Source organism: Myotis daubentonii, chromosome 17 (genome assembly GCF_963259705.1).
Source record: "Myotis daubentonii chromosome 17, mMyoDau2.1, whole genome shotgun sequence".
Taxonomy (NCBI): domain Eukaryota; kingdom Metazoa; phylum Chordata; class Mammalia; order Chiroptera; family Vespertilionidae; genus Myotis; species Myotis daubentonii.
The window spans coordinates 14,486,529-14,506,279 of NC_081856.1; the positions used below are offsets into that span (position 1 = coordinate 14,486,529).

Consider the following 19,751-nt stretch of genomic DNA (forward strand, 5'->3'; position numbering starts at 1 on the left):
GCGTGACGCGAGCACGGCGGCTCCGCCCCCTGCGTCTCTGGCCTCGCCGGCCTCGGGGGGGAGGGATGGTTCCATCATGGCGTCAATGCAGGTGAGAGGAGTTTGCAGCATCTGGGCGGGCGAGGGAGCCTCGGAGAGGATGCGAGCGTTTCGTCGGGGGCGGCGTCTGGGGCTCAGGGGCACCGGGCGGGCTCGGGAGCGGCCCTGGCCGCCAGTCCCCCCCCAGGCTTCGGGCGTTGGGGAGGAGTGAGAGGCGGCGAAAAGAAGGGCGGGGGGGGGGGCGGCGGCGGGCTCGGTCGGTCGAAGCGGACACCAGCCGGCCGGGAAGTTGGGGGCTAAAGAAGGCGAAGGGGAGGAACGGGCGAAGTTTGGCGTTGGCTCGGCGGCTGTCGCCTCCCGCTCGCACAGTTGGCCGCTGCCGGCCCGCCCGCCCGCCGCAGGGATGCCTTCCCCTCCGCGGTCCCCGGCCCGGCGGAAACAGCTGCTCTGGCCGCCGGCGCCGGGGCAGGAGCGGCCCCGAGAGGGGCTGCGGGTGGGGGAGCTGCAAAGGCGTTCCCGGGGAGGGCGCCCGGCGGCCGCTGCCCAGGCCTCCCACGCCGGCCTCCCCGGCTGCCCGGCCCCTCGGCTCTCCCTTGGCCCCTTCGTTTCTCGCCTCTCGGGTACCTTTCCCTCCGAGCCGCCGCTCTCCGCGCCCAGCAGCCCGCGTCCTCCCGCTCCCCGAAGCTGCCCTCGGCCCCTCGACACCCCTCGCCGCCTGCTACGCGACGTCCCGGGAGCCGAGTCGCGACCCCTGGACCCCCCGGGGTCGCTCGGCTGCAGGTCGCCCTCCCCCGCGGCGCCCCGCCCCGCCCTGGCGGTAGCGGCCGGCCCCGGCCCTTTGCCCTTTCTCTCCCCCCCGGTCCTCGGTGCAGCCTCCGTCGGGTCGGAGCTGTTGGCCGGCCCGTGTCACCGCGACCTGGCTTGGCAGTGCGTGGTTTCCCGGCTTTCCAACTTCACGGAGCCCCGATTTCCCGAATCCGAGGAATTGTGTATGTGTTTTTCTGGCAAAGATGGCAACCAGAGTTGGAGTTTGGCAGAGATGGGCTCCACGTTATCCGCAGTCTGCGCCTCGTTTCCCGGCGAGGGCTCCCCGGGTCCGAGCGCGTGGGAAGAGGAGGTGGGACGCGCGCGTGAGTGTCCCGCCGGCGCGCTTGGGATTTAACGACGGCGCCTCGAGTAGAGAAAGAGACCACGTTTTTTCTTAGAAGGATTTCGTGCTTTTGTCGCTTGAATAATCAGCAGGTCTCCCCGCTCTGGGTTTTACTCCTTTGTAGGCCAGAACAGCGGTTTTCTTTTATCTCTTCTCCTTTTTTTCATCATCTTCCTCTTTTGTGCACATACTTGGGTTCACATTTAATTCTGTGCTTTTGTGTTCGCCCCTTCCAACCTGTTCTTCATACAGTTTTGTTTTGTTTTGTTTTTTACCTTTGCTTCGCCCCCTGGACTTTGCTGCAGAATAGGAAGAAAAAAAATAAGTATAGAACATTCCTAGTTGAAGAGATGTCATGAAATGGTGCAGGGGAAAAACAAGAACAATTTCAGGAAACATTATCCTTTACACTAATCTCCCCGGAGATGTGAGAGAAGTTCCGTCATTTGAGGCCCCAAAAGGAACTGGAACACCAGTTGAACGGTAGCTGGGCTATGTGACCAATTTAAGATGATTTGTATTAAGACTAAAAATATTTGTTTTAAGACAGAATTAAGATTAAAATCCACAATATTTGTGATGGTATTGCACATGAGAAGTACGGGGATAACTAATTTGCTGGTTAGATTTAGGCTTCAAGTGTCTGGAAAGAGCAGGGTGTTTTTTAAAAATATATTTTCTTGATTTTTTTATAGAGAGGAAGGGAGAGGAATAGAGTTAGAAACATCGATCAGCTGCCTCCTGCACACCCCCTTCTGGGAATGTCCCGCAACCAAGGTACATGCCCTTGACCGGAATCGAACCTGGGACCCTTCAGTCCACAGGCTGATGCTCTAGCCACTGAGCCAAACCGGTTGGGGCCAGCAGTTTTGTTTTTGAGAGAAAAATGAGTCAGTAAAGAACTTAATATTGATAATTATGAATTTTACATGGTGACTTAAGCAATGGGGAAAAAACTTGCCAGTGTAATACTGCATTTTTTTGTGTCCCATGTACTACCTTTGACTGTCCTATCACCCTTTATTCCTTTGTGCTTTCTGATGAGAGAAATGGAAAACTGATGTTCCCTAATTTAACTAAAATAAGACTAAGTCTTTCTTTGTATTTGTATTTTTAAAACATCTCAAATTCCTGGTAGTATCTTGACAAATACTTTAATATACATAAATCAAGATTTTTCGAACACAACACAACTTTCTGTGGTTCTGTCTTTGGTGAACAAATTTTTTCCTTGACCATCTTATGAGCAAAGCTTAACTTTTTCAAAACAATTAAATTACACATAAAGCTGCAATCAAATTTGTTCACTCATCAATAATTTTTTGAGGGCCTATTATGTGTCAGGTACTCATCTAAGGTGCTGGGGATATAGCAGTGAACAGAAGTAGACAAGATTTCTGTCTTTTTGGATATAAAAAGTCTAATTGGGAGAGACAGGAACAAAATATTTAAGTTAATTGCATATTATATTAGAAGGTGATCGTGTTGTGGAGAAAAAGCATGGAAGGAGGTTAAGAAATGGATATTTGGGGAATTTCAGTTAGAATGCTTAGGAAGTATAGAGTGCACAAATGCTGTGCTCTGACCAAGTCCTTAGCTAAAAAGTTTTCAAATTTTTTAAAAAATATATTTTTATAGATTTCATAGAGGAGAGGAGAGGGAGAGACAGAAACATCAATGATGAGAGAGAATCATTGATCTGCTGCCTCCTGCACACACCCCACTAGGGATCAAGCCCGTTATCCGGGCTTGTGCCCTGACCAGGAATCAAACTGTGACCTCCTGGTTCATAGGTCGATGCTCCACCCCCGAGCCACGCCTGCTGGGCCAGATTTCTTTATTTTAGCCACAGCAGGATATTAGTGCTGCTGAAGAGGCTACTTAAGCAGTAAGAGGAACTGTATTTTGCATATTATACAAATGTAACATAGAATTTGATTACTCATGTTGATAAAAATGAAGTATTCTTTAGCATCCATAACTATGGGTAGACTTTGCATTTCTCCTTGGAGAGTATGTATTTTAAAGTTGAAGTTGTAACTTAGTATCATCTTAGTCGTGCCTCCCAACATTTTTTCAGGTTGTGGCACATGCAGAAAATAATTTTTTTTTAAAATATATTTTATTGATTTTTTACAGAGAGGAAGGGAGAGAGATAGAGAGAGTTAGAAACATCGATGAGAGAGAAACATCGATCAGCTGCCTCCTGCACATCTACTGGAGATGTGCCCGCAACCCAGGTACATGCCCTTGACCGGAATTGAACCCAGGACCTTTCAGTCCGCAGGCCGACGCTCTATCCACTGAGCCAAACCGGTTTTGGCAGAAAATAATTTTTGAACAGCACATTAAGATGGGTGAGGTAGTTGGAGGTTGCAGCTAGGTGTGTGAAACGCTGAGGATGAGGATCGGTACCCTGGCACACCTGTAATGCTGGGTAATCCCTGCTCTGTCATGTTGCTAGAGTTCTTTACCCTTCAAGATTGTGGTTTTCAAACTCATGTGAGCCCTTTGAGACATGGTTTCCCAGTTTTTGGAACAGTCACAAGTCACTAAGAATTATGTATTGTTTGTTTTTCTTTCCTTTTAAGATGTGGGGTGGGGGTGGGGGTGGGGAGAGAAATATCCATTTGTTGTTCCACTTACTAGTATTTATGCATTCATTGGTTGATTCTTTTTTTTTTTAATATTTTTTTATTGATTAAGATATTACATATGTGTACCCTATACCCCCCCCACTCATCCCCTCACCCCCCCCCCCCCCCCCCGTTGTCCGTGTCCATTGGTTAGGCCTATATGCTTGCATATAAGTCCTTTGGTTGATCTTTCCCCCTTGCCCCCACCCTCCCCTACCTTCCCTCCAAGGCCCGACAGTCCAATCAATGCCTCTCCGTCTCTGGATCAGTCCTTGTTCATCAGTTTATGTTGTTCATTATATTCCACAAATGAGTGAGATCCTGTGGTATTTATCCGCTCTCCAGTTCCATCCATGCTGTGGCAAATGGTAAGAGTTCCTTTTTCTTCTTCCTCTTCTTAAAGAATACCTTTCAGCATTTCATATAATGCTGGTTTGGTGGTGATGAACTCCTTTAGCTTTTTCTTATCCGTGAAGCTCTTTATCTGACTTTCCATTCTGAATGATAGCTTTGCTGGATAAACATTGGTTGATTCTTATATGTGCCCTGTCTGCAGATTGAACCCACAACTTTGAATATCGGGACGACACTCTAATGAACTGAGCTATTGGGAAAGGGCCAGTTTATGTTTTAAGAAACTATTCTTAGAGAATGGTGGGCTCGTGATGGTACTTAAAATTGGTAGGAGTTAGATTAAAGAGAGAGATTTACATTTGATTTTGATAATTCTAGAAATCTTAAAATACTAAATGAAAGTTCTTTGTAGCAAATTTTTAGATATAACATTTTAGGGATCTTGATTTTTTGCTACAAACTTTCTGTCTCCAAACTACAAAAGCACTATTAAGAGAATTTTTATGTGATTCTAAACATTCATAAGAGTATAGCAGTATTGGGGTATTCTGTATTCAGCTAAACCAGCGGTTCTCAACCTGTGGGTCTCGACCCCTTTGGGTGTCGAACGACCCTTTCACAGGGGTCGCCTAAGACCATCGGAAAACACATATGTAATTACATGTTTTTGTGATTAATCACTATGCTTTAATTATGTTCAATTTGTAACAATGAAATTGGGGTCACCACAACATGAGGAACTGTATTAAAGGGTCGCGGCATTAGGAAGGTTGAGAACCACTGCGCTAAACCATAAAATTATATTTTGTGTGTTGTTTTATTTTCATTTTGTGTTTAATCTTTTTTTTTCTTTCCCTATTGGCTCATTTCATTCACAAATATGTATTATAAAGTATTTAACTAACTTAGCCTACTGAATATATTTTCTGATCTTAGAATACAACTGTTTCATTCAGACTTCTCTTACGTTGGAAGTTTTAAATATACGTGGTATACTTTTCTAATTTGACCATCCAGATTTATTTATTAACTTCAGGTGTGGACTCCCTTATGTTATGTCTAAGGCAGGGGTGGGCAAACTTTTTGACTCGAGGGCCACAATGGGTTCTTAAACTGGACCGGAGGGCCGGAACAAAAGCATGGATGAAGTGTTTGTGTGAACTAATATAAATTCAAAGTAAACATCATTACATAAAAGGGTAGGGTCTTTTTTTTTTTTTAGTTTTATTCATTTCAAACGGGCCGAATGCGGCCCGCTGGCCGTAGTTTGCCCACGGCTGGTCTAAGGTCTTAGAAGGCCAGTGCATAATAGTTGATGTTTGCCAAATCTAAAAACAGTGGTATAATTGAGAGACATGGTCAGTTGAATTACTCTTGTGGGTTTTCTGCATTTTCTTCCTCTCTTACCTAATTGGATCTTAGACTATTTTTTTATTTTTATTTTTGGATCTTAGACTATTGACTTGATTTGGCTAGATGGAAGGAGTTTTCGATTTAATAACAAAAGATGGACTATGAATGTGTGCTAATTTTCAGGTGACTTAGAAATAAATTATTTTGGATTATTCATAATTTCATTGCTCATAAGTAATTGGATGTAGTGATTGAGAGAGGTGGAATATGGGCTCTTACCAACATTACTATTGTAGTCATGCTGCCTTTACAATTAAATTCCACATGACTATTTGTTGATCTCATTATGAAGGGTACAGGATAATCAAAAGTTAGAAAATTGTCATCTTGGATACAGAGGCTTACTGAGCACTGGGGACTTGGGGAATATAGCTAGAATTATGGTATTTAAGAAGTTTGGCTGGGTGTTCTGGCAGGGAATAGGGTTATTCAGGAGCTGTTGGACCAAGTGCCCAGAGAAAGGGGGAACAGTAGAATTAAAGGTGTTCCCTTTGAATGATAAACATCAGTGGATAGTAGAGTCAAGTCTAAGTGAACAAAAGCATTAGCTAGGATAATCATCTTCGCAGTCATTGTGCTACTCTGTTTTGCAATTAATAAGATGCCTTCTATTTTTGTCCCAAAGTGTGTTTGTGTCTTTAAAAACCCCTACATATTTTTATATTGATTTTAGAGAGAGGAAGGGAGAGGGGGAGAGAGAAACATCAATGAGAGAAACATGGGTGTAGTCCAATCAACATACCTTTTTTTCTTTTTGTTAATCCTTACCTGAGGATATTTTTCCATTGATTTTTAGAGAGTGGAAGGGAGTGGGAGAGACGCAGAAACATCCATGTGAAAGAGATACATTGATGGGGGCCAGGGTCAAGCCTGCAATCGAGGTACATGCCCTTGACCAGAATTGAATCTGGGACCCTTCGGTGTGAGGACCAACGCTCTATCCACTGAGCCAAACTGGCTAGGGCCATATCCTTTCTTTAAAATCATTGCTGCATTTTGTAATTAGAGGTAATTGAAATACTAATTAAAATATAATTTTGCTTTTTTACTACATGAAAGGAAGATATATTGAGCAAATGGGGTATATAGATTTTTTTAGTATGAAGATTTTGCTGTGAGAAAAATTGTTACATTCTTAAAGAAACCCAGTTTAAGGATTCCAATGGAAAAAATTACATAGTGCATATGTTGGTGCCATCTTTGCTCTTGATGTGCTTAGTAGGAACCTCATGGAATTCATGTCTTTATGACAGTTAGTTTGAACTACCTTGATTTGATACTGCTACAGCCCATCCTTATTCACAGATTCTGTATTTTTGAATCTGTCTACTCAGTAAAATTATTTGTAATACTAATAATGGATATTTATGGTGCTTTCATGGTGATTTACACAACCGATTGGCAAAAAGACCAAAAAATTTCCCTTTCTGGAAGCTCATGTTCCCAGCTGAGTCAAACAAGGTGATGCTCTGCCTTGTTTCAGCTATTGTACTGTAAACAGTTGTCCTTTTTTCAGTCTATTTAATGCGACACCACCCCCCCCCCCACACACACACACACATTTCTGTCTTTAAAATGGCTCCCAAGGGGAGGACTGAAGTGCTGCCTAGTGTTCCTAATTGCAGGAAGACTGTATGTTAGGTAACCTTTGTTCAGGCATGTGCTGTTGGCCTCAGGTTCGGTGTTAAAGAACCAACAGTCTATATTAAGGTGTCTTTAAACAGAAACACACAGGAACCATTATTATTTTTGGTTGAATGTGACCAGAGGATCACAGGCACCTAGCCCTGTATTTCCCCTAGGAACCGTGGTTCAATATTTGCTGTGACTTTATAGAGCATAACTTCTGTGAATTTAATGAGAATTGACTATTTTTATTTAAATTACCAGTTCACCTTTAATTTGGAATGTATTGAAGCCTGGTTAAAGCTGGTAAAAAGTAACATTGTGCCCTGGCTGGTGTGGCTCAGTTGGGGTGATGTCCCGTACACCAAAAGGTTGAGGGTTTTTATTCTTGGGATCAGAGCTTCTTATACCCAGGTTGTGGGTCCCATTCCTGGTCATGTGCACAGAAGGCAACCGATCCATGTTTCTCTCTCTCTCTTTGTGCATATGGATGTTTCTCTCCCTCTCCCATCCTCTCTTTAAAATCAATTAAACAATTGTAATGTTGCTACATTCAGATTCCTTTTTTTGCCTTTTTCCATTTTCTACTGTAGATCAATACCTCCCCCCAGTTTTTTTCCTAGAGTTGCCAACACAATTTGAGTTACTGGTTTTCAGTTTTGGCATTATATTTTAAGTCACCTGGGAAGCTTTAAACAAAACAAAACAAAACTATCCCCAGAGAGCAATCTTGGGCATTGGATTTTTTCTCAGCTAATGCACACCCTAAGTTTAGAGTTGATCTTCACTACAATGGGGGATTTTAGGTGTGCAGATTTTGTAAATTGGATGATGTAATACATCTTGGACCAGATTCAGAGTTCAGGAGATGGTAGGCATATGAAAGTTGATACATCTGGGGAGAGCTTTAAGAATCAAATGTGAGCCCTCGCTGGTTTGGCTCAGTGGATAGAGTATCGGCCTGCAGACTGAAGGGTTCCGGGCTTGGTTTTGGTCAAGGGCACATGCCTGGGTTTTGGGTTCAATACCCTGTAAGTGAGCGTGCAGGAGGCAACCAATCAATGATTTTCTCTGATCATTGATGTTTCTATCTCCCTCTCCCTCTCTGAAATCAATAAAAATATGTTTTTTTTAAAAGAATTAATTGTGAGACTGTGAAAATGTTTATACATGTTCCTTGCTGTCCACATAATCATATTTCTATTAAAGAGCATTCATTTCCTGAACTAAATATCAGAGCCAATATTAACTGCCTTATAATTTAGTGAAATCTTATTTGGTAGCTCAGTGGTTGGCAAACCGCAGCTTGCGAGTCACATGCGGCTCTTTGGTCTCTTGAGTGTGGCTCTTCTACAAATACGTGCAGGCGCGCACATGCAGTGTGAAGTTGACTTAAAACTTTAAGTAAAGTTTATTAAGTTAATTTTAGGGAACGTTGTGGAGTGAAAGAAGATGTAGTGTTGAGGATTGAGAAAGGTATGTTGAGATGGTTTGGACATATAGAGAGGATGAATGAAAGGAGATAAACGAAACAAGTATACAAGACGAGTGTGGATGGGAGAGTTGGAAGGGGTCGACCTCAGCAATCAGATTGAGGAGGTTTTTAGCAAAGGCCAGCTTAGGAGTACCCTAATTAAGTTAATAACAATGTACCTACCTATATAGTTTAAGTTTTAAAAATTTGGCTCTCAAAAGAAATTTCAATCGTTGTACTGTTGATATTTGGCTCTGTTGACTAATGAGTTTGCCGACCACTGTGGTAGCTATTTTATTCAAAGAAACAAAGTAACTGCCCTGAGAGTTCCTTGTGGAGGAGGATTAGTGTACCAAGTGCATTAAGATATGGCTGCTGGGTGGTCCTCCAGACTCGGTTATGAGCTAAGTGATTCTCCTATATACCAGTTGTGTACCTAGATAAACCTACAAATTTTATTTCATGAATCTTTGGAGTTGGATAATTACAACCTCAAGTGTTTTTTTTTTGTTAAAAAAAATTTTTTTTAATCCTTGTCCAAGGATATTTTTTATATTGATTTTTAGAGAGAGTGGAAAGAAGGAGAGGAGAAACACCAATGTGAGAGAGACACATCAATTGGTTGCCTCCCACATGCCTCCGACTAGGGTAGGGAACTGTAACTGAGGTACATGCCCTTGACCAGAATCGAACCCGGGACCTTTCACTTCACAGGCCAACGTTCTGTCCTTCAAGCCAAACCCAAACCATGGCTCACACTCAAATTTTTATTGTTGTTTTAAATAATCTTAGGAGCCTTGTATTAAAATGTGAATAGCCTTTCTTTAGGGCCATTGCTGCTAGCCCTTGCATCTTCCTTTTTTTTTTTTTTTTAATATATATTGATTTCAGAGAGGAAGGGAGAGAGAGAGAGAGAGAGAGAGAGAGAGAGAGAGAGAGAGAGAGAGATGATGTGAATCATTGATCGCTGCCTCCTGCACGCCCCACACTGGGGATTGAGCCCCCAACCTGGCCATGTGCCCTGACCAGGAGTCATACTGTGACCTCCTGAGATGCTCAACTGCTGAGCCAGGCATCTCCCTTTGCAAACCAATGCTGAACTTTCTTTCAGCCCATTCATATCCCTGGGAGTTAGGTAGTTTTTGATTCTCTGTCCTGGGTCTATCTTCACTTGCCCTTAGGTTGAAGTGGACATTACTGCGGATGTGTACATTCTGTTGTTCTCCTTTACTTGCTAGGAAAACTTAGCAACGTTTTTTAGTCACTTTTTATATTGAAATTCCATTTTGAATTCCGGCTAGTTCAATAGCTCCCCTTATCTTGTCATTGTTTCTGGGATATTTTTTTCCTCTCTAGCAGGTTATTAGTTAGTCCTTCCACTCTTTGTACTATTTTTCTGAATTCATATTTTACTCAAATCTACTTTAGTTCTTCACAGCTTTATACCTGACGTCATAAACCCACCAAACTTAGCCTGTTTTCACAGTGTACACATTTTTTTTACCTTATGTGCTCTCAGCACATTTTGCCTCTTTCATGGGATTTTTTCATTTCTGCCTCATACTTAATATAGAGGTACTTTGTCTTTATTAGATTTTTAACTCACTAAGGACAACTCTATTGTTTGTAAGCACTCATATGTTTTCTAAGTAAATACTCCCCCCCTCTCAAATAGGTCATAAACAATATGCAAACATCGCTTCTTGCCCTGTCTTTGATTCCTTTTGCTTCAGCTTCTTCCCTGGCCCAATTAAACAAACTGAAGAATTAAATAGGATAAAAAAAAAATAAACAGGATAAAGTATGTAGTATTTTTAAATTTTTTTAAAAATAAATCTTTATTGATCAGATTATTATAGTTGTTGCCCTCCCCCCCCCCCATAGCTCCCCTCCACTCAGTTCCCACCCCACCCTCTGCCCTTACCCCCCCCTCCACTGTCCTCATCCATAAGTACGCTTTTTGTTGCCCGGTCAAAGGTCATACACATGGAAAATGTAGCTATTTCCATCTGCAACGTGTCCCTGTGTTCGGAAAGGTCTCTCACGACTTGTTCACGCTCTACTCAGAAAGGTACAGAGCCACGTAACGGCTTTTTAAAATAATGTGTCCTCTTATGTTTAAAATGAGGATTTCGCTACCAAAAGTGAGGAGAAAGCAACACTACAGCTGCTCTCGCCCCTCTCGCCCTTTGGGTGATAATTGTATGTTGGGCTGCGAGCTGGTTTGCGGGCCGTCGACGAAGCTGTCTGGGTGGCTTGTGGGGTTCCGCCAGCTTCCCAGGGGCTGTCACAGCCTCGCAGGGGCCGACGCAGCCTCACGCAGCCTCACAGGGGGCGTCACAGTCTTGCAGAGGCCGTTGCAGCCTAGCAGGGGCCGTCGCAGCCTCTCAGGGGCCATTGTAGCCTCACAGGGGCCGTCGCAGCCTCATGCAGTCTCACAGGGGCCGTTGCAGCCTCAGAGGGCCCGTCGCGGCCTCGCAGGGTGCGTTGCAGTCTTGCAGGGGCCATTGGAGCCTCACGCAGCCTCGCAGGGGCCGTCGCAGCCTCACGAAGCCTCGCAGGGGCCGACGCAGCCTCACAGGGGCCGTTGCAGCCTCATGCAGTCTCACAGGGGCCGTCGCAGCCTCAGAGGGCCCGTCGCAGCCTCGCAGGGGGCGTTGCAGTCTCGCAGGGGGCGTTGGAGCCTCACGCAGCCTCGCAGGGGCCGTCGCAGCCTCACAAAGCCTCACAGGGGCTGTTGCAGCCTCGCAGGGACCATCGCCACCTTATGCAGCCTCACAGGGGGCGTTGCAGTCTCGCAGGGGCCGTTGCAGCCTAGCAGGGGCCGTCGCAGCCTCACGCAGCCCTGCAGGGGTTGTCGCAGCCTCACAGGAGGCATTGCAGCCTAGCAGGGGCCATCGCAGCCTCACAGGGGGCGTCCCAGCCTCGCAGGGGCCGTCGCAGCCTCACGCAGCCTCACAGGGGGCGTCACAGTCTTGCAGAGGCCGTTGCAGCCTAGCAGGGGCCGTCGCAGCCTCACACAGCCTCGCAGGGGCTGTTGCAGCCTCACACAGCCTCACAGGGGCCGTCGCAGCCTCGCAGGAGCCATCACAGCCTCGCAGGAGCCGTCACTTCCTCTCAGGGGCCATCGTAGCTTCACAGGGGCCGTTGCAGCCTCAGAGGGCCCGTTGCAGCCTCACACGGGCCGTCACAGCCTCACGAAGCCTCGCAGGGACCATCGCCACCTCATGCAGCCTCACAGGGGGCGTTGCAGCCTCGCAGGGGCCGTTGCAGCCTCATAAAGCCTCGCAAGGGCCGTCGCAGCCTCACGAAGCCTCGCAGGGGCCGTCGCAGCCTCATGCAGTCTCACGGGGCATTGCACCCTCACAGGGGGCGTTGCAGCCTCACAGGGGCCATCGCAGCCTCGCAGGGGCCGTCGCAGCCTCATGCAGTCTCACGGGGCGTTGCACCCTCACAGGGGGCGTTGCAGCCTCACAGGGGCCATCGCAGCCTCGCAGGGGCCGTCGCAGCCTCATGCAGTCTCACGGGGCGTTGCTGCCTCGCAGGGGCCGTCGCAGCCTCACAGGGGGCGTTGCAGCCTCACAGGGGCTGTCGCAGCCTCGCAGGGGCCGTCGCTGCCTCACACAGCCTCGCAGGGGCCGTCGCTGCCTCACACAGCCTCGCAGGGGCCGTCGCAGCCTCACGTAGCCTAGCAGGGGGCACCGCATCCCACATTGGGGGTGAAGGTGCAAGACAGAAGCTCCTCTCTGTCTCTCCTGCTGCTCCCTTGCGTATCGCTGATGCTGTAAGTTTCTGAGAGCAGTCTGCAGGTGCTGGAAATCATACTTTAACTGGTCAACACGAAGTTTGGCATTCTGTCTTTTGTTGGGGGGCTCCTTGCTGGACAAAATCTCCAGGTGTTCTAGCTGGCTGAATATCTGGTATGCTTGCTTGGATTTCGTTTTCTACTAATTGCACAGACTGCTTGTCTGCCGTCTCCCGGCGTCCCATGTGAGACTGGATCTGGTGGACCTGCTTGTGCGTTTGCTGGTACAGCGGTTCCATGTCTCCCGCCCAGCAGGGTCCGGCTCCGGCTTCCTCCGAACCTGATTCTGCTTCTTGAGTGTGTCCCTTATGGATGCCAGGAGTTGAAATCTGCAGTTTCTTGGGTCAGGCTGCAATAGCACAGGTGATTCCTTTTGTGCCACTGGCACAGCTTGGGTGGGGATGTAAATTGAGTAGGGCGGGGTCTCAGAGAATCACCAGGGCGGAGCAAACAGCAATGGCGTCTCCGCAACTCCAGTGCTGGCAAGCAGCTCCGCAAGAAAGCCACCCTCGCTCTCCAACCCGCTGCAAGGCAGTCCCGCCTCTCCCCGTAAGGGTCTGGGACCTCAGAATCCCACCCCAAACAAGCTCAGTGGATTCGAGAGCTTGTATCCCCTTCTGATAGAAAAAAACTGCACATCCAGCTGCAGCCCTCCTGGCGCGCGACTCCGTACCTCTGCTCTTGGCCCTCTGCACCTCCTACTCAGTCTCAGTGTGCTTCCTTCTTTCCTTCCAGTTGTAGAACTTCCACTGGGCCAGCTTTCCCATGGTTCTGAATGATAGCTGTTTTGTCTTACAGTTGGTAGTTTCAGTGTTGTTATGGGAGGCAGCACGCACAGGTCTATACCTTATGCCGCCATCTTGGTTCTCCGTATATAGTATTTTAAAATTAGTGTAAATTTTCTGTTAATTACATGCATCTCTTTCAACTAGATTAATATTTGGTTGATGATTATTTCACTTTGTAGATAATGCCTCAATGAAATTCTGTGTTTTTTTTTCTGATGGTAGGTGTTTTTCTCTCTTTTTTTAAAAAAATTAATCCTCACACGAGGATATTTTTCCATTGATTTTTAGAGAGAGTGGAATAGAGGGGGAGGGACATAGAGAAACATCAATGTGAGAGAGACACATCGACTAGTTGCCTCCTGCATGTGCTCCAACCAGGACCAGTGATCGAGCCTGCAACTGAGGTACATGCCCTTGGCAAGAATTGAACCTGGAGAAGAAAGAAGAATCAGTCTTCGGGCTGATGCTCTATCCACTGAGCCAAACTGGCTAGGGCAGTGTTTTTCTCTTAAGCTTCCAGTTCACAAACCTTAAAATGTTGACAGCAAATCATCTCAGAACTTGCTTCACTGATACTGAAATTATGTGATCGTTTTCTCCCTAAAAACAGAAATGTTGTGTTTCAGGTTACTTCTCATTCTTGATGTTGTATCCCTTTTCCAAATGTTTTATTCTTTAGGATGTGTCTGGGTGTATATCTGTCTGTGTGTGTTCGTGGGAAGAGAGGGTATGAGGTTGTGTGGGGTGAGGTTTTGTTCTAGGGATTTTGTGATTGGTTCTCTCAGATCTTGCGGAGGACAGAATATTTACTGATGTCTATGAAATGCAGACTGGTTTCTGATAGCCTTTTTACCCTTAAACATAGTTACAGCTTTTAGGTAAAGAAGTTATAGTATATGTGTACAATAGATTATTACTCTACCATTAGAAAAAAAGATTGAAATCTTGTGCCCTAACTGGTTTGGCTCAGTAGATAGAGTGTCAGCCTGCGGGTCCCAGGTTCGATTTCGATCAAGGGCATGTACCTTGACAATTTATCTTCAAGGGCACATCCCCAGTAGGAGGTGTGCAGGAGGCAGCTGATTGATGTTTCTCTCTCATCGATGTTTCTCTCTCATCCATGTTTCTAACTATCCCTCTCCCTTCCTGTAAAAAAAAGAAAAAAAGAAATCTTGCTATTTGCTACAACATGGATGGATCTAGAGCAGCGGTTCTCAACCTGTGGGTTGCGAACCCTTTGGGGGTCGAACGACCCTTTCATAGGGGTCGCCTAAGACCATCGGAAAACACATATATAATTACATATTGCTTTTGTGATTAATCACTATGCTTTAATTATGTTCAATTTGTAACAATGGAAATACATCCTGCATATCAGATATTTACATTACGATTCATAACAGCAGCAAAATTACAGTTATGAAGTAGCAACGAAAATAATTTTATGGTTGGGGGTAACCACAACATGAGGAACTGTATTAAAGGGTCGTGGCATTAGGAAGGTTGAGAACCACTGATCTAGAGGGTATTATGCGAAGTGAAATAAATCAGACAAATACCATATGGTTTCACTTACATATGGAACTTAAAAAACAAAATAAATGAACAGACAAACTCATAGATGTGGAGAACAAATTGACGGTTGCCGGATGGGAGGGGGTTAAGATGTACAAATTACCAGATAAGAAAATAGTCATGGGAATGGACAGTACAGCATAGAAAATATGGTCAATAATATTGTAATAATTATGTATGGTGTCAGATGGGGACTATACTTACCGAGGTAATTACTTTGTTATATAAATGTCTACTATATTGTACACCTGAAACTAATATACTGCATGTCAACTGGAATTGAGATTAAAAAAATGAATATTTTAATGATAACCATCACTCTGAATTTTGTAGTTTTGTAGGTAATATATATTTTCTCTATGGTTTTAGAATTAACTCTATTTTAGATGGTGTTCTGTACTTTCACAGTGATGTGTTTAAGTTTGGAATTCTTTTTATGTTTTTTGGAATTCATTGGGCTTTTGAATTTGAGGACTGATGTATTCAACAATTCTGGGAAATTTTCAGGCATTATCTCTTTAAATGTTGCCTTCCATTCTCTTTTGTGTTCCCTTTGTGTTACATCCTGGAAAAAGCCTTCCGATCTTCCGCTTAGGTACTAATTCCCTCTTCACCTGTGTTTAATCTGCTGTTTAATCTATCATTGAGTTTTATTTAGATGTAATTTATCTGTCATAAAATTCACCCATCTAAAGTGTACAATCAGGTGTGCAACCATCTCCATAATTTAATATAAGAATATTTTCATAATTCCCAAAGAAACCTTGTGCCTGTAAGCATGTATTCTCCGATACCCCACTTGATAGTCTCCCCATCCCTTGGCAAATTCCTGTCTACTTTCTGTGTGTATAAATTTGCCTGTTTTGGACATTTCATGTAAATGGTATATATGTGGTTTTTTGTCACTGACTTTTTTGTCATTACTTAGCATAATGTTTTTGAGGTTCATCCATGTTGCAGCATGTATTAGTACTTCATTCTTTTTATAGCAAAATAATATTCCACTTTATATATACAGCATATTTTGTTTACCCCATTCATCAGTTAATGGATATTTGGGTTGCTTCCACATTGTGGCTATTATAAATAATGTTGCTATGAACATTCGTGGACATGTTTTTATGTGGACGTGTTTTTTTATCCATTGGGCCCTTAAATTTATTTTCTAATTATACAAGAAATACCCTTCTACTTGTTGTAAATAGTCATAATATAAAAGTATATAGTGCAAATAGGGATGTCCTCTCTCTGCATTTCTACTACTAGTAGGGAACTACTGTAAAGTAGTTGGATGTGCTTCTTTCTTATCTCTTGTATGTGTTATATGACATCTGGGTAAATAAATCTCTTGATTTTGTTTTAACATAAAGGATTTTATGTGGCCCTGACTGGTTTGGCTCAGTGGATAGAGCGTCGGCCCGTGGACTGAGGGGTCCCGGGTTCGATTCCGGTCAATGGCATGTACCTTGGTTGCGGGCGCATACCCAGTAGGGAGTGTGCAGGAGGTAGCTGAATTGATGTTTCTCTCTCATCGATGTTTCTATCCCTCTCCCTTCCTCTCTGTAGAAAATCAATAAAATATACTTTAAAATTTTTAAAAAAAAGGATTTTATGTGTTTTTGCTGCTTGCTTTTTCTTTATTTCAATATTTTGCAGTGCTTTTGTTGTTAGTACACCTAGATCCACATAATTCTCTATGCTTTTAATAGTCTTGTTTTCATATGTCATAATTTGTATAACCTGTTGATACATATATTGTTTATGGATTTTTCTCCTACAAACAGTGAGGCAAAAATACATATTCCTAGCACAGTTTTGAATGCTAGGAATACAAAGATGAATAGACCATAATTTCTGCCTTGGAGTTGCTCAGTTATATAAATGCTACAAGAACATAAGGTAAATTAATTGGGGAACTAGTGCTTTTCCAGCTGGGGAAGATAGATTTTTATTATATCAAGTATTGCATGCTATTGTTTTCTGAATAATTTCTCATTTGGTCTTTATGAATTTTTGAATGTATCTTTCTAGATTCTGAGAAGTGAAATTGTTGCTTCAAAAGATAGAACTTGTATTTTTCCAGGACTTTTATTTGCTCTGTCAGTGGCCTGGGGCATTACTTCATGGAACACTTTTAATTAAATTCTTGCCTAAGGTTCTCAGGTAGTAGTTCATATTGTACACCCCTGTAGATGTCCACTTGAGGTTATGACATTTCGTGGAAGAATTTTTCCCTCTACTCATTGCTGAGTTCAAAACAGGCAGATTTCACTGCTGTCTCCTGCACCCTCTACCTTGTTCATCCTTCTTACACTGATGGGGTCACAGTTTTATGTGGGTCTGTTAGATTCCTCACTTTTTGGTTCCTCCCACCCCCACCCTTTGCTTGGTAGAAACCCCCAAGGCAAAATTTCAGTGTCCCCGAATTCACTTTGTTTTTGTTTTCTATAGAGCTACTTGGCCAGTGCCTGCTTCATGTGCGCTTAAACTGTATTACATACCACCTCATGGAAACTAACTAGAGAAATTAAGAATGATTTTTCCAAGTCCTCATAAAATAAAAGCATGACCCAGCAACAGGTCCACATTGTGTCACACAGTGCTATATTATGGCATTTCATCCCAATGTGATTTTTGCTGCTTCAGCTCCTGATCATTTCCTTTTTCAGACAGCTGAAGATGATGGGTATGACAGTATAAATATGTACTAAGATGTTTGTTTTATAGTGTACATTACTGTTTAAGTTAAAGAATACCACATCAAACGATACGCTCCTAGTTAAAAAAAAAAAAAGTGCCCTGGCCAGTATTGCTCACTTGGCTGGAATGTCATCCCATATACTGAAAGGTTACAGGTTTGATCCCCAGTTGGAGACAACCAGTTGATATTTCCCTTGTCTCTAAAATGAATTTTTAAAATATTTTTAAATAGCATCCTAAAAAGGCCATTAATATATAAAGCAGTTCAGCTTCTAAACTAATGCATTTATGTAAGTATTATCCCACACTAATGTATGTTGAAACCAAGGCACAAAACATTTAAATGATAGTTCTGTCATTATAAATCAAAACCAGAACAAGCTGTAGCCAGTTTGGCTCAGTGGATAGAGCATCGGCCTGCGGACTGAAGGGTCCTGGGTTTGATTTTGGTCAAGGGCACATTCCCGGGTTGTGGGCTTGGTCCCCACTGTGGGGCATGTGGGAGGCAGCCGATCATTGATTCTCTCTCAGCATTGCTGTTTCTCTCTCTTCTCTCTGAAATCAATAAAAATATATTTTAAACAAACAAAAAAGAACAGAATATATTTCTCTTAGATACAAACAATGGCAATGCGTAAAGGGACAAACTGACAAGATTCCTGGGCCTGTAAAGCTTAAATGATGGGGGGGAGGGGGGAGATGGTCAGTAAATAATAACAAAACAAGTAAGTATATGGTATATTAAAATGTGATGAGAGCCGAAACCGGTTTGGCTCAGTGGATAGAGCGTCGGCCTGCGGACTGAAAGGTCCCAGGTTCAATTCCGGTCAAGGGCATGTACCTGGGTTGCGGGCACATCCCCAGTGGGAGATGTGCAGGAGGCAGCTGATCGATGTTTCTCTCTCATCGATGTTTCTAACTCTCTATCTCTCTCCCTTCCTCTCTGTAAAAAATCAATAAAATATATATTTTAAAAAAAATGTGATGAGAAATGGAGCAAGTTTAAGGGGATGGGGAGTTAGGCCTCACATCTTGTGAAGTTTTATCTCAAAGTGACAGATTTAAGAAACTATTTTAAAAGATAGAAATCCTTGTTTAGCATAGGAAGAAACAGAAGTGAGGGAAAATACTAAAAATGTAGCCATATATATATATATATATATATATATATATATATATATATATATATATATATGACAAAGCTTGCTAATACAGCAGTACATACAATGGCCAGTAAGTTTTCTTTCCAATTTCATCTAAAACAAACTAAAGATGAAAGGATAATAGGGGAGCAAGATTAGAAAAAAATTTGTTGGTGCTCATTAATATCATGACAATAACAACCACTATTCCCCCTCTCCGGCAATATAGTAATAATTATAACAGCCCTAAGTTGGTTTGGCTCAGTGGATAGAGCGTCAGCCTGCAAACTGAAGGGTCTCGGGTTCAGTTCTGGTCAAGGGCACATGCCTGGGTTGCGGGCTCAATCCCCAGTAGGGAGCATGGAGGAGGCAGCCAATCAATGATTCTCTCTCATCACTGATGTTCTAACTCTCCCCCTCTCCCTTCCTCTCTGAAATCAATAATAATATATTTAAAAAATAGTTATAACAATTGCCATTTATTTCTGGGTGAGATGCTAAGCAATAAAATTTTATTTTAAAATACTGATTCAGGCATATTAAGAAAATGTTTTCTTTCCTACAGAATTCTAAATACACTTCTAGAGACCTTAACTCCTAATAACTTATTGAAACTTTCCCCCCCTTAGGAAATGGAAAGCCGTCAATAAATGAAGCTACTCATTCTTTTTTTTTTTTTAATTAAATCTTTATTGTTCAGATTATTACATTTGTTCCTCTTTTTTCCCCCCCAAAACTCCCCTCCTCCCAGTTCCCTCCCCACCCTCCGCCCTCACTCCCCACCCACTGTCTTCATCCATAGGTGCACGATTTTTGTCCAGTCTCTTCCCGAATCTCCCACACCCCTTTCCCCCCCAAGAATAGTCAGTCCATTCCCTTTCTATGTCCCTGATTCTATTATAATCACCAGTTCATTCTGTTCATCAGATTATTTATTCACTTGATTCTTAGATTCACTTGTTGATAGATGCATATTTGTTGTTCATAATTTGTATCTTTACCTTTTTCTTCCTCTTCCTCTTCTTAAAGGATACCTTTCAGCATTTCAT

The 19,751-nt window shown here is 43.5% G+C and overlaps 1 protein-coding gene across 1 annotated transcript in view; it reads left to right on the top strand.

Moving 5' to 3' along the window:
* Positions 1-19,751, top strand: part of UBE2W (ubiquitin conjugating enzyme E2 W) — a 61,519-nt gene continuing 41,768 nt past the window's right edge. Inside the window, exon 1 of the mRNA XM_059672847.1 lies at positions 1-91. Within this exon, the coding sequence (XP_059528830.1) occupies positions 77-91 (15 nt within the window). The 5' untranslated portion in view covers positions 1-76. The remainder of the gene's footprint in view (positions 92-19,751) is intronic.